Below are 14,628 nucleotides of genomic sequence, written 5' to 3' on the forward strand. Positions count from 1 at the left end.
TAATTACAAATGAAATTTAATTACAATAAAAAAAAGTTAATGAAATAATATTCTGGTAAAAAAAACGACTGACACATTAAATTTCGAAAATCTGATAAATTTAAGTTGTTAAGTTAAGTTAAGTTGTTGAGTTTTGAAATTATACAGGTTGGTACAGAAAGCAAATATTTATTAAAAAAGGTAAACTTACGAAACCGATTTTGCATCACTTTTTAGTTCTTTAGTACTTACTTACCTAGTATCACAGCAAATTGTACCTAAAAAACTCTGTTTCGTGGAACAAAGTTATTTAGAGACACTTTTGTGTTTTTATTGATATTGTTTGATAGTATGTTATAGTTATAGTTATACTTTTCGTGATACTAAAAGGTTTTGGCAAAATTATATTAAAAATCATAATGTCAAATAATATGTCAAACTTGAAACAAGTAGCTTAACAAGAGAGCCGGCCTTTTGTACAGCGCAACATGCATATAAAGGTCCGTTACCGGCTTTTAACGGTCTAGGCTGTTATAGTTGTCACAACAAGAATATAGACATGATCAAATAACAATTAAGTATCACGAAAAAAAATAAAAGATATGTTTATTCGAGGCAGAACTTATTAATTTGTTTTAGAAAAATATTATGTAGATTTGTGAAATTACAGTTTTCTTTAATTTTTCTTTAGCGCCCTCTGATAGTTGACAGTGTTGACACTGTCAAATTTTCACAAAACAAAAACCGAAACCGGTGGTTGCACGTTGTAGTGGTTTGTGTTTGGCTTGGCTGATTGGCGCCTACCATCTCCAAAAACTAGAGAATACAAAAAATATAGGATAAATTACCTAAATACATCTACGAAGTACGGACTTATCAGATCCATGCCTGGGACACGCAAAATGTAAGTATGTATTATAAATTTCTTCTTTTATGAATCCCTAACCTTGGCTCCCTCTAATCTAAATTTCCACCCTGATAACTCGTGTTTTTCAGGGCTGCCCCAAACCCTACTATTCCCCCATGTTACGTTTTTGTGCGGAAACTGACCATGGAGGAAATAACCCGTATGACTTTAAGCCCTCTTTTCATATCGCATAAGTGTAAACGGTGTCACAAATTCGCATATTACGCTATCAAGTGCCCCAGTTGTTCCGTTTCTTACCATTATGAGTGTGCATTTATGCGCCGCGAATGCTGCGGGGTGCGTTTGCTAAACGGGGCTCTTGAGCAACCGTGCGCTAAATGCAAAGTCGGAGTTTATCTTGGTCCACAGTGCACCCACTGCGGTAAAAAGTACCACAGTTTTTGTATTAGTCCATACGAGCGGTGCTGCAACTTGAACTTGTGTGAACCTCCTGCGGAAAAAGCTTGTGGGAAATGCGAACAGGGGGTTTTGTTTGGGCCTCGATGTCCACTGTGCGGGAAGGTCTACCATTCCTATTGTACTGATAATGATAAGCTGATTTGTTGCAAAGTTAAAGTGCTCAAGGATGAAAATGTTGGTTATCACTGTTACAAATGTCAGAAAAAGGTGTTGATTAGTACGCCCATGTGCCAATTCTGTGGAAAAGTTTGCCATAAAAAATGTCTAAGAGGATACAAAGGTTGCTGCAGGGACTCTTCTCTGGAGCTGTTATTAATTCCTTCTTTCAAATATATGGCGTCGTATTTTAAACAATTTGAAAGAAAGAGGGCACAATTGGTTAGTTTGGAAATGAAAGCTACCAACCACACTCATATTTTAAGAAGTATGACTCAAAACTTTGTGGAAAGGTAGTTCTGCTTGCTAAATTTCGAATTTGATTGATTTTTTTGTTTACAGGGGCAAAAATAGGGATATGGCTTGCCAGACTCCTCATCCACTGGATAATGTTGAGATAACCGACGTCAAGACTGAAACTGAAGATGATTCAGATTTGCCCCCAATTTTAGAAAAAGAAACCTACGCACCGATACTATCGCCTTTGTCGTCATTCAGGCTCGAAATAATATCTGAAGAAGAAGATACTCTTAAAGAATTATTTGATTTTTTATACAAAAAGGTTAACAAGTTTCCTCCACAATTGCAAGCACAAGTTAGGGTTAATTTGTTTAAAGTTGTTACAGAAGCTGAAATGAAGTTGAAAAGTACGTAAATTAAGTGTCTGAAGTGTAGATTTACTTGCTACTTACCGTGTAAAAAAGTTTTACAGAAATACAATACATATATAAGTAATTGATATTATGAGGAATCTGTTGAAATTTTTGTTATACCATATTATTGTAATAAAAGTGTTTCTTGTAAATGTCCTAGAAGGTCAACTGCAAAATTTTGAAATAATTTTGTGTGTTGAAAATCATATTGCTTCGGTTTGTTGATTACACTTAAAACCCTAAAAATCTGTTAGGGTCTTTATTTAAATGATTCGCCCTCTATGTACAATAATTACAATGGATCCGACATTTGATAAATCTTATATTTTTAAAAGAATTTTATAATAAAACTCGTATTTTATATTACATTTGTCTTGGATTTTTTTCCTAAAATTTCAAATATGAAACCTGATTATGGTTCAGGATAATAATAAAGACTCAAAGTGTGATACCAAATATTTATTAACCAATCTGAGTTATAGGTTACACTGAAAACGTAATATAATAATTTCTTCGATATAACATACTGTTTAGAGATTAAATTTGAGAACATTTCATAACACTGAAGGAGTACATTGATAAATTTCAAAAATTTTCATATCATAAACTCAACACTACATTTTATAATTCTCTCTACATTCTAACTAATCTAAAAAGAAATTTTCTCGATAACAATGAAAATATTAGAGTCGGATGCTATCGTCATCAAGACTGAACGATACCATCGCCCCGCTATATTCAACATTAAAAGTGCATGAATAAAAAATAAACAACCGGTGCTACAATTATTGATACAGAGACAACTGCATTGTACAACGCAGTGCCACATAAAAAAACGAAATAATGTTTCAAAGGATACAAAAATATACGCAACATATTTTATAAAATTTTAGTCAGACCGAAAACGAAAAATGACTAATTTGTCGTCCCTTACCTTCAATCGAGGGACATCTCAATCGTGCAGTGTTGTCTTACTATCCATTTATTGTCTACACGTTTTCGTATTTTTGATAAAATATCGATTTCATTGCGTCGTTCGATTGAATTTTCTGACAACACTTAAATCTAGCTGGTGAGACCTACATTGTAACATTTGAGCGCTGTTTAACATATGTACGCTGTTAACAATGTGTCCGCTTGTACATCACAGATAGTTTCATGATAAGATGGCAACTTAACTTCAAACAATCTATCCCGCTGGAAGTGTTCGGGAGTCACCCATTCACACTCTATATTACATTATAAAGATTGTATTCAATATTCAACGCTTTGGACTAGGGTTAGAGTTACAATAGCAGGCTAATTTCGCTATAATCACTTTGATATTCAGGTACTTGATCTTTGCTTATACACACACACATCAGCGGCCGTTTGTCCTTCCCGAGCAAATGCATTTATTTTGGTTTAACTCTTGAAAATTTTCGCTATCACAGATGTAGACGGCCCCGAACAGAAACACGCTATATATCTTTTCTCTACTAATTATCCTACGGAATAAGGTATTGGAATGGCGTCTAAACGGATTTTTTTCATTTGTTTAATTGGTCGTGGTGTAAATATAGGAACAGCACCTTTCCGATAACAGCGATCTCGATGTGACGTGTCTTTAACACACAAATCTCTTTTAAAAAATAAACATGTTGGTGTTTGTTGCTTACGCAATTGGCAACAAAGGGTTACATACCAACACAATAATACTTTTTTGTTAAAATCGAACCTATCACAAGCACAACATATTAAAAAATAAAATGCACTATCGCATGGTAGAACACTGCAATGACATTCACACTCTTATTCGATTGTTAACTTGGTTTTTGTCATTTCTTTTGCCGTTAAGCGAGATGAGATTGAAACGGCGGCAATTTTTTTGTACAGGTACTCGGTAGAAAAAGCTTTATTATTATTATTATTATTATTAGCTGCATTTTATGTGTTAACAATCGTTGTTTGTTCGAAAGTATAAGAGTTACTTATATCACAGATGTTTTTCTTCTTATCGCTACTTTATACAACAAAAATTAATTAGATCGAACACAAAACAACTTGTCGTTCTTAGTCGAGTTTGGATCGTGATAATATTTGTCCAACACGACGAAAAACATATCGAAAACGTAAAAATCAGTGCATTTTAAGTAGACTTAAAACAATACATTTACAGCACAACAACTTAAGTCACTCAACGAAACCGATGATTTTTCTAAAAAAATAAAGCCGCAATTCTCTCTCTTTTTGATTATCTTAAGTAGATTTAAACTGCGCAACTCGAGGTCACGATGGTCCTTTGTCTATTTACATGCAGTTGTTGAACTATAATATTCGAAATAATACTAAACAGATTCTTCTCAGTTGGGTCGTACGTAGATGTTTTATTTACATAGTTTTTTTGTTTTTGTTTTTTGCTTAATTGTTGTACTTAACTAGTGCAGGTCAGCTAGAACTATCGGCAACAAGTACTCGTCTGAATCTCCCGCCGTCGGATTACGGATGACGGGGTGAAGATCTGCAGTCTTCGTGGGGGCCCACGGCTGCTTCAAGTGTAGCTGAATATCCTGAAACGAGAGAAAAAAATCTAGAATTCACATTAGAAAATATGTTAAACAACTAATAAGAAAGAGGCAATAGTCTGACACACAAAGAGATTGTATTTTCAATATTAAGATATCACAGACGGAAAAACTCAGTTTATTTGTGATAATTTTAGTGATTTTAACAATGGATTCAATAAATTGTTAAAGTTAATATTTATCAATATGTTTTTTTTATAACGTAATTATTCTTAATTCTATTGAAATCTAGTAACTGCTATAATAGCAATGAAAAAATTAATTTTTCCATCGCAGATGTAGTTCATAGCTATTAATTTACCTTTTTATTACACAACTATGTTTTTATTGGAGCTTAGAATTTAGTTCAATCGTCGTATATTTTTAATTTATGGTATGTAATTATAATTTTTATTCTGCCATTTATAATCTGTCTACATTGCGATTTTAAGTTATTGTTTTAAACTGAAGCATTTTGTTGTCTTTAAGTTTCTTCATTTCGCAATTATTATTATTTTGAATTAAAAACGGTATTAGTATACCAATTGTGAAAACATACGATTGAATAACATCTGTTCGCATATTTGCACACAGTCTAAATAACAAACAATCGGATTGAATAACCGCTGATTAGAGTTTTTACTCACAATTAAATTCTCTTGTCCCAAATAATTGCTATTTGAAAACAGCACATCGTCTTCACCGATTTCCAACTTCTTCAATTTTTCACCACGAAGTCTGGCGATCGCGACCAAATTCTCTTCGCGATATTTGTAACCGTAGAACACTAATTCGTTCAAATGGGAGCACAACCATGACATCATGACAAGTGGATCGGGGCTGAGATCTCGTGGCGACGCCAAAAATGACCAACTCTCTTCGCTGTTGCTCATGGAATCGACCCAAACGAGACTTCGTAACGTTTGGTTGTGAAATGCCGAGATAAATTCCAACGTCTCCAGATTGACATTTTCGCAAAAAAACACGCGGAGGTGGGTGAGGGGCATATCGTCTTTGAGGATGGTCTCGTGCAGATGTTGGACTTCATCATATGAGTGGATAACGTTGAAGCGGAGCTCGCAGTTAGGGTGTTTGGCTTTGAAATCGGACCAAGCGGCCTTCGTGGTGCCGGGGTGGCCCTCGCGAACGCCGTGTAAGTGCACTACGAGGCGCTCCAGGTGCGTGGAGGTGTCCAAGCAGGCGAGGAAGGTGTCCGAAAGTTGGTCGAAGTCTATACTCAAAACCTGAAAATTGGCCATTTCAAACTGGTTCAAATTCGTTGGAAAAAATGTACCTTTAAATTCGTAAAAGGTTTAATTAAATCACATTCAAAATACGAATCTTCGTATTCGTTTGGATTATCTTTGACTGATGCTAACCCAAGAAGTGTAACTTTTTCCGGCTGTTGGCTCGCTAAAATCGTTAAGTACTCATCGAGGTAAAGGGCGAAGTCTTCGATGCAGCCGATACTGAATTTGGTCAAGCTAGGGAGACATCGTTTTAACTTGGCTATCACATTATGCATATTCGAACTGAAAAATAATTTCGTGAGACGGTTTCGTGAGTTTTGGGTTTGTCGTACCTGGATTTGGTGCTACATCTGGTGATATCGAAATGGCAATGCGTGGGTTCAATAATCAGTTCTTTTAAATTATTATTTTCGCTTAAAGCTTCGATGAGAGTGACAAATTCGTCAATGCATTCTGGCGCCAGAGTGTTCACTTGAATTTTCGCACTGGATACGATTCGACCGAAGACAGACGTGAAAAATTTCGCTCTTTCGATATTGCACGGCTCGATTTTGAAAGTGATCTCCGGCCACCACCTGAATTGTAATATTAGCGCGTTATTGGGCAAAAGAGAAAGTGACTTACTTTGGATGAAAAACATTCTGTCGCCAATTTTTGCACACACAGGATGCATTCTGTCGGTCATTTTTGCTCAACAAGTCGAAAATGTCGTGGATTACGATCGAGGGGAGATGGGCCCAAAACGCGACATGTTCCTCCTCTGAAGTCTTTGATTTTTTCGGCTTTGGACAGTCTCCGAAACAGGCGAAATTGTCACTGTTCATATCTAAAATTTCGCATTTTTAAATTATTTACTTTCCAATTAACAAGGACATGTGTGAAGATGGAAATTTACCACTGCTTTTGCGTATAAATTTTATTGACATGATCACAACACTGTCAATATTGTTTCTAATTTTAACGAAGGTACTACCAAATCACAAATTTTAAACCAAAAAGTCGGAGAAATTACTCAAAAAAATTGCTTAATTTTTTTTCAGAGTTAATATGACAAGCAGTTGACTGGGATTCGGGTGTTTTTATAATCAAACGGATTTTTTTACAAGAACGAGCATCATAAACAGGAAAAAACACATAATACGCACCTGGTTTACATCTGTAATAATCGGAAAACATGAACAAAACTTAGAAAAACGGATTAGAAGAGTTTTACATATGTTTGATTGCACTGACAGTTCGAAGCAAATTGACGTAAGGAAAAACAATGAATAGTCAGATGGGAAGGATATGGCAACAGCGCATGTTTCAAGGACGAATGCTAAAAAAGTCACCTTGCCCAACAACCCCACTAATATCGAACTAATTTTTCAAATACATCAATAAAATGCAGGACGATTTGAATATTTTTGCAGTAAAAATCACACAATATCATCAAATACGTACTTTGGTAATCACAAAAATTTTAAATTATTAAAATGTAGTTTTTACAATTAATTAGTTATTTATGGATCAAGTATGTTCAATAAAAACTGATAAATGTCAAAAGTTATACAGTGGGAAACACGGAATTTTGGACATCAAATTCATGTCACAAGAACTTTTAAATTTCCCGCATTTTTCGACCGCAATGCCAAATGGGTTTACATAAAAAATATTTAAAGCTTTTGTTACATTAAACCTTGTATGTTGTAAGTTTTCAATTCACCACAAAAAATACCTCAGAAATTAATAATTATTTTTGTTCTTAGAATCATCGATGTGGCAACAACACATGCGCCATTTTTGCATGAGTTGACATTTCGAAAATATAACCTCATCTTTTGATTACAAAGCAGTTCTTTCAGTTCCCAAAAATGGATTGTCTCATCGGAATCAAATTTAACGATTTTGCCATTATTGCTGCCGATATGACCAATGCTCATAGCATAATGGTTATGAAGACAGGTATGTTTTTACCCCACTTTCGTTCGACAACCCCTAAGCGGTGTTTCAGACGAGGATAAACTCTACAAATTGTCTAACAAACTGGCAATGGCTATCGCAGGGGAGCAAGGCGACACCAACCAGTTCGCCGAATACATCGCGAAGAACGTTCAGTTGTACAAAATGCGTAATAACTACGAATTGAGTCCCAAAGAGGCGTCACATTTTACACGCCGTATTTTAGCTGATAATCTACGGTCTAGGGTACGCAAAAACGGGGAGGTGTACGAGGACTTATGTTTGTTTTGTAGACGCCGTATCACGTGAATTTGCTTTTGGCTGGGTATGACAACCAAGAAGGGCCCCAATTGTACTTTATGGATTATTTGGCGTCTGTAGCAAGTGTGGATTATGCTGCTCATGGATATGGAGGCTATTTCTCGCTGTCTATTATGGACAGGAATTATTTACCAACAATGACAAAGGAGCAAGGTTATGACTTGTTGAAAAAATGTGTAAAGGAGGTTCACACTAGGCTTATTGTTAATTTGCCGAATTTTAAAGTGCAGGTTGTTGATAAAGATGGTGTCCACGATATGCCTACTATCACAGTTGAAAGCTTGAAGGATGCTTAATATTTGTATTAATAAAATTTTTAAATAAAAAGTTTGTTTTATTTAATTTTTGTTGTGACGGGTTAAAAGTATTGTGTAATTTATATTTCTTAATACTTTTAATAGAAAATATTCAACTTTTAAAAATAACAGTACTTTCTAAACTTTAAAGGATGGAATATAAAAAATTGAATTATACAATAAATAGAATTCACTTAAATGTTCAGACAAAACAATTTATATAAATCCAATTAAATTTCTTAAAAAAATTATTTTACTTTTTTGGTTTCTGGTTTTGTAGCTTTTTCATCTTTTTTCTTTTCTTCAACTTTTTCATCAGGAGAGTCTTCATATCTGGATAGAAATTATGATTAAAAAACTGCCCAATTAATAATTAAAACTTACTTAAATAAAGCAGTCAAATCGCCTTTAACTAATGCGAGAAGTAAAGGTGTTCCTACACAAGCAGGTACCAAATATAACAAAGCAGGTTGTGCATGTTTAAATACATGCATAACAAAAATGGTAGCCATTAGACCAAGGAAGTAGGCTAAACAAGCGGCATGGAAGTACGTTTTGGTCTGCCTTTTGAGGCTGTGATCAAATCTCAAAAGTAGGGCAATAAAAATGCCTGGAATCACAATATCTCCCAACCCTAACATGGCGAAATTGTTAGCAGCAAATCCGTTCTGAAGCAAGTCTTGAGGGAATACCACTACAAATTTGTCGTTTTTTAATAATTAGTCACTTTTAAAATCTTACATTTGATGGGGGCTTCAAAGCTTTTGGCAACTGTGACCATAACGTCAGTCCCAAACACCCAAAAAATGTCGTAGAAGAAAAGTCCACACAGGAGGATGCACCCAGTGATGACGTTGTTGAGGTGGAGGAGTTCAACAGCGTTGACGGCAAAAGCTAATCCAAATAAATTATTGGCGATCCAGTGTTTCTGGACTAAGTACCAAGCACCGACTAGAGAACACGCAGCCAGGGAGACTACGTCATATGAAGAAAACCGATAATTAATCAAGTATTGAGCAGAATCGCCTTCTCCTTGTTTGAAGGTGATATGGAAGGGAATATTTGGAATTGCAGCGGGCACAAGCTTACTCACTACAGGACTGAAATTCAAAATTAGTCACATATTGTGAATTTTACACATTTGAGACCTCAGTAAGTGTGTGAGGGCCAACACCCCGAGGAAAAAGAAATATCCAGTCAGTAGCAAGTTGATGTACTCCTTGGAAAACAATTTGAAGACTACATATAACCCGACCAAAGCACATGATGCCATTATGGGGAAGATAGCGGCATCCTTCTTGGTCATTTTCTCTGGTTTCTGAAATTAGAGACACTGTGAAGACTGCCTTTGTCACTAACAGATGTCTTACGTTTTCCTTATGGTAGTTGACAGATCGGTACGAGCCAAAGAAAATTGGCAGAAGGGCCATGATGACGATGCTGCCATATGCCATGGCCATACCTTCGGGAGTGCTAGGGGGCTTCCCGGTGGTGTTTGTTGCATTTTCTTTCACATTTTCGGTAGCCTGTGCCACGATTATGTTGACTACGTCTGCCATGATTTGAAAAAGACTGAATGAAGTTAGGTGAAGTATTGACGTTGTGGAATGACGTATGTGAGTGAAGTTAGCTTCAAGGATGTTTTATCAGGAAAAGGTGGGCAAATGTTAAAGGACCACGTAATCAGAGACCAAGCCTATACATAAAATGTTTTTAAATTAAAACCTGTTTATATGCGTTTCTTGAACTTGATATGTGATAAATGTACATGATTTCGATAAAACTAGGTTTTATTGAAATACACAAACTCTTATCAAAAATATTATAACTATGCAGATTTAATAATCATCTATATCTTATGAAAGGGTTTCAGCAATTCTGTTTGAATAAAAAAACTAACTATAAAAATAGTAAATTTATTTTTTTAATAATTAATTTTGATATGAATAAAACATGCCTTTTATAAGCTAAGTACCTACCTACCTACCTACCTACTATTTCAAATTTATTCTAATGTTGTTTTACTTCTTTATTATTTTTTCTGAATAAATACTTTGTTTTGTTATACAGGGTCAGTCACAGGAGAGTTACTTAGAAAATTAATTAGTTTGCAACCAAAAATACCTTTAGCGTATCTAACTAGATATAACATTTTATTTGAATTTTTTTTATTGAATTAATTCAGTAATCAATGTGAGCTGGATGAAAATGAGTGAAGTCGTCAAAATGATAAGTAATTGTCTACTGCTTCAAGGACTCTAATTTTATTTTCTGGGCCAGTAGCAGTGCTCTGACTGGGTCTTTCATTGGGGGACAATCTTGTTGTAATTTGGATTCCAGTTTTCTAAATGTTTCACGAACCAGGAACTGGATGCATTCGATTCGGATACCTCTCCAAGTACAGAGCTGCTCCCGCAAGAGCATTTTCCTTGTATTCTCCATGGATTAAGAGCATGCCCACTATATCGTTATTTGTGTAATAAAACATTGTATTAACGAAAATTGACTGTTACTTTTTAAATGTCAAGATGAAAAGATATGCAATGTATTCTTGGATTCAATTTTATAATTTTTAAAAATGAGGAAGCTAGACGCCTATGTGAATTGTATAATGGGTTGCTGCCCAAATTATTTCAGAAGTAACTCTCCTGTGACTGACTCTGTATAAACTAAAAAATAAAAGAACATCCAATTTCTTTACAATATTGTTGGTTGTCTAATATAGGTACACCGATATTAGGACACGGTCGCTAAAAAGTATGGATGGATACAGCTAAAATTTTCACAACGGTTTAGCAGAGCACGTTGAAATTTGGGAAACAGTTTACTTATTTTTTTATCAAAGTTCAGGCGGCAAAGAGCTAACGATAGATAAAGACATTTCCAAGGTTAAAAAAATACATTTTTCAAAATTTAATTAGTTCGATAATTTTCGATTAAAATAAAGTATGCATGTGTTACATCACAAAATTTAGAAAAAAATGCTCTTTTAAAAAATTTGACCTTTCATGCCATTATTCCCCAGAACAAATGGAGATAGAAGTTTCATAAACATCTGAGGCGATAGAATTTAAATACTTTTAAGCATATACCAAATTTCAATAAGTTTTGATGAATTTTTAATATTTAACTGTATCCATACTTTTTAGCGAGCCTGTATAAAAATTACGAAAAACGGAGATGGTTTACAGAGATCAAAATTTAGTATTCAGCATGAAGTTTTAATTACAGATTTGCTCTTTTAAGGTGAAGCAAAAAATGTTTCCTTTGAAGTTTCAATTTTGTTTATTTTCCTTTTTCTTATTTTGTTTTTAATGTTATGTGAATGTCAGGTGCGGTTTTGGGGGTCAAGTGGATGTTTCATTGTCGAAATGATTAACTTTTACTCCAATCTCATTATCCAAATGACGTATCGACATATATTACAATATTCGAGTAATTCCGCAAATTTACACAGATCTGTAATTAAGCTTAACAGTACAAACGTTTTAATCTTAATCTAGTTCATAGTAACACATCACCCAAATCAACAATTCCAAATCATTGATTTTTTGATACAACACAGTTCTTTCAGAGAATTTGTAACAATAAAAACATAAATAATGAAAGATAAAATTGAATGAATGAAGAATTATGGATGCACTTACATATTATCCGAGTGCTCGTTATGCGTTTTCTAACTTTTCTGGTGCTACCAATATTTATAACGATGGAACACCCAATCAAGAAGGTACGTTATAAACATAAACTAAAATTTTTAAGTACATATAACATTTAGGAGTTATTGCTTATTCTATTATAACACCTGTAATTTGCATTTTTGGAATATGTGGCAATTTGTTAACACTGCTTGTTTTATCTCGAAGAGAACTGAAAGGTTCCGTTTATGTCTATTTGGCAGGTAAGCAAAATTTTATCTTTCTTCCAAATGAAGTTTAATATCCTGTAAAAGAGGAACTTGGCCGGAATTTCCGTTTGAAGTGACGTTTTCTGATAGTAATTAATGTTTCAGCGTTGTTCACAACGCAAATTATTTACAAGCAGTTTAGTTTTAGCGTTTGTGGACCTTTGTAGCTCCATTTTATTATTCATGAGCGGATTAAGTTGTGGAGTGTTCTTCTTGGATAACAAATGGCCAGTCTATGATGTTCTTTTCGGTTTACCTTTAGCGGCGATGTTTAACACCATGTGTGTATTGACGACCATGATGGTCACTTTTGGTAAAAGTAACAAAACATTGTTCTAAGAAAATAAATTATTAATTTCAGACAGGGTTTGTTACTTATCTAATCCATTAACTAGACAAAAACCGAAATTTTGTCATGAATATGTAGCAAGAAGAATCATGCTTGGATGCGTTGTTGTGTCAGTTTTGGCCAATTTACCCTACTGTTTTATTTTTGTTACAAATAATGGAGAAGATGTAGAGACTAAACCGTTTTATTATGCAAGGTAGGTTTTGTTTGTTTAAGTAAAACTAATGCAAAAAGTATAGTGTTTTATACACATTTTATCAAAATTCGAAAACAAAAACTTACATACTTAGGTACTTACATACACCTATAAGTTTTAAGTAAAAATTAATTTTTTGTGGTGGTATGTATTAAGGAGTAACATCATTTTTCTTTTTAATTAATTAAATGTAACAACTTTTAATAAAATATTTGATACAAAAAAATGTGCAAATAATATTAAAATTTTTCTTAAAAAAAATAAAGAAGCTAGTTTAGTGTATTACACTGAAGTCTGGATTGCTGTAATATCGCCTCCGTGGCGCAATCGGCTAGCGCGTTCGGCTGTTAACCGAAAGGTTGGTGGTTCGAGCCCACCCGGGGGCGTTTTTATTTTATAATAAATATAATTTATTTCTTTAACTTTTTAATTAAATAAAATAAATGTAATTATTTGTTAGTTCATACGACGTTTACAACTGGATGAGATTTATTATTCTGGGAATTTTTCCGTCAATATTCCTTATAATTGGAAACAGCTTTCTTATCAGTAATCTACGCAAAATAAAAAAAATGTACGGGAAATGTAACACCAGTATCAAATGTAGAAAACCTCAAGTAAGTATTTTCTCCGAAGTTTAGCAGTCCCTTTGCCCCATTTTCTCCATGCTTTATTTCTTTACTTTCTTTTCCGCAGAATTACACCAATCTGACCATGACGCTAATCCTAATCGTGTTTTTCTTCTTGATAAGTCAGATCCCATCAATGTTAACCAACCGTGCATCGGCATCGTCTTTCTTTTTCCCTGGTGCAGATTCCGACGATTCCGATTCCACCAACTCTAAATCGCTTGAAACCGTTCGTGAGATAATAACAGTGATTCAGGCGATAAGTCTGAGCACAGATTTCGTCCTGTATTACATGTTTTGTCCCGCATTTTGCAAAGTTTTGGCCAAGATATTTACAAGGAAGAAAAATATGAAAAGGATGCAAATGACTGTCTTCGTCCTGGATAAGGCAAAATCCATGCACGACCTAACTGCAAGAAAATTGCTCCAAATTATGGACGTTGCCAGGGACAGTGTGACCATTTATGACGGCTCCGAGGATAAGTGCGAAGAGAAAAAGATCAACAGGGACACATTGGTCACTTTATGCAACACCAGAGATTGAAAGAATTTGTTCTGATTCTTCTCTTTTGATGTAGTTACAAATAAATAAACTGTTTACGTTGCACACCATTTGCGGTCTTAATTAGCTCGTTGTGGCAATTGACAAAGCGGAAGAAGTTCGTTTAAAAAGAGGTTTGAACTACATATCAAATCGCAAAGCAATTTATAAATTACATTTCACGTCGGTATCAATTAAATAACAAGCTGCGTTCTAAAATTCAATTGGATAATGAATTGAATATTTTGTCGGAACAAAACGTGGCTTTTGAATTTTTTAACAATCAATTTCTTACCTGGCGGTAAATCGACACTGGGGTTAAATAATGTAATTCAAATAAAAGAGTTGCTTTGTTTCGGTATATATGGAAAAAATACTCAATTTCAGACATTTCCTGTTATTGGTCTTATCGGCTTGTAGTCGCTTCTATTAATAATTAAATATGTAATTATGAAGAGTTGTAGGAGAAGTCAACCTTTACTGGACCAAGTATTTACCACTTGTATGTAAAATTCAATGCTAAACTGGACTAACTCAAAG

General features: G+C 34.4%; 5 protein-coding genes and 1 non-coding gene across 8 annotated transcripts; 4 read left to right on the top strand and 2 right to left on the bottom strand.

The window, feature by feature from the left end:
- The first annotated feature begins 525 nt into the window (after window positions 1-525).
- LOC123010496 (histone-lysine N-methyltransferase 2C-like) lies at window positions 526-2,481 on the top strand. Of its 2 annotated transcripts, none has more exons than XM_044407436.1 (3): window positions 526-887; window positions 976-1,755; window positions 1,805-2,481. In XM_044407436.1, the coding sequence occupies exons 2-3, from the start codon at window positions 1,031-1,033 to the stop codon at window positions 2,115-2,117; spliced, it is 1,038 nt and encodes a 345-aa protein (XP_044263371.1). In that variant the 5' UTR covers window positions 526-887; window positions 976-1,030; the 3' UTR covers window positions 2,118-2,481. The 2 variants fall into 2 exon arrangements, with proteins under 2 accessions (XP_044263371.1, XP_044263370.1); XM_044407435.1 differs by having other exon boundaries at window positions 526-883.
- Window positions 2,482-2,558: 77 nt separating this feature from the next.
- On the bottom strand, window positions 2,559-7,205 carry LOC123010494 (F-box only protein 33). Of its 2 annotated transcripts, none has more exons than XM_044407432.1 (6): window positions 7,054-7,205; window positions 6,533-6,734; window positions 6,241-6,483; window positions 5,953-6,190; window positions 5,306-5,902; window positions 2,559-4,664 (listed from the first exon to the last, which is right to left on the bottom strand). In XM_044407432.1, the coding sequence occupies exons 1-6, from the start codon at window positions 7,082-7,084 to the stop codon at window positions 4,533-4,535; spliced, it is 1,443 nt and encodes a 480-aa protein (XP_044263367.1). In that variant the 5' UTR covers window positions 7,085-7,205; the 3' UTR covers window positions 2,559-4,532. The 2 variants fall into 2 exon arrangements, with proteins under 2 accessions (XP_044263367.1, XP_044263368.1); XM_044407433.1 differs by lacking the exon at window positions 7,054-7,205 and adding an exon at window positions 6,804-6,961.
- A 451-nt stretch (window positions 7,206-7,656) lies between these two features.
- On the top strand, window positions 7,657-8,497 carry LOC123010497 (proteasome subunit beta type-2-like). Its single transcript, XM_044407437.1, has 3 exons — window positions 7,657-7,852; window positions 7,902-8,095; window positions 8,143-8,497. Exons 1-3 carry the CDS (start codon window positions 7,762-7,764, stop codon window positions 8,464-8,466), a joined length of 609 nt encoding a protein of 202 aa, XP_044263372.1. The 5' UTR covers window positions 7,657-7,761; the 3' UTR covers window positions 8,467-8,497.
- A 168-nt stretch (window positions 8,498-8,665) lies between these two features.
- On the bottom strand, window positions 8,666-10,074 carry LOC123010495 (minor histocompatibility antigen H13). The gene is made up of 5 exons (XM_044407434.1): window positions 9,837-10,074; window positions 9,615-9,784; window positions 9,208-9,566; window positions 8,851-9,160; window positions 8,666-8,799 (listed from the first exon to the last, which is right to left on the bottom strand). Exons 1-5 carry the CDS (start codon window positions 10,023-10,025, stop codon window positions 8,715-8,717), a joined length of 1,113 nt encoding a protein of 370 aa, XP_044263369.1. The 5' UTR covers window positions 10,026-10,074; the 3' UTR covers window positions 8,666-8,714.
- Window positions 10,075-11,964: 1,890 nt separating this feature from the next.
- Window positions 11,965-14,149, top strand: LOC123011382 (probable G-protein coupled receptor B0563.6). The gene is made up of 6 exons (XM_044408784.1): window positions 11,965-12,196; window positions 12,245-12,367; window positions 12,516-12,686; window positions 12,735-12,918; window positions 13,379-13,535; window positions 13,615-14,149. Exons 1-6 carry the CDS (start codon window positions 12,100-12,102, stop codon window positions 14,089-14,091), a joined length of 1,209 nt encoding a protein of 402 aa, XP_044264719.1. The 5' UTR covers window positions 11,965-12,099; the 3' UTR covers window positions 14,092-14,149.
- On the top strand, window positions 13,231-13,304 carry Trnan-guu. Its single transcript has one exon. It is a non-coding gene; the product is annotated as a tRNA-Asn (tRNA).
- Window positions 14,150-14,628: the final 479 nt, after the last annotated feature.

This window comes from Tribolium madens, unplaced genomic scaffold (assembly GCF_015345945.1).
Source record: "Tribolium madens isolate multiple individuals breed KSU strain unplaced genomic scaffold, Tmad_KSU_1.1 Scaffold_91;HRSCAF=231;Tcas5.2_LG7, whole genome shotgun sequence".
Lineage (NCBI taxonomy): Eukaryota > Metazoa > Arthropoda > Insecta > Coleoptera > Tenebrionidae > Tribolium > Tribolium madens.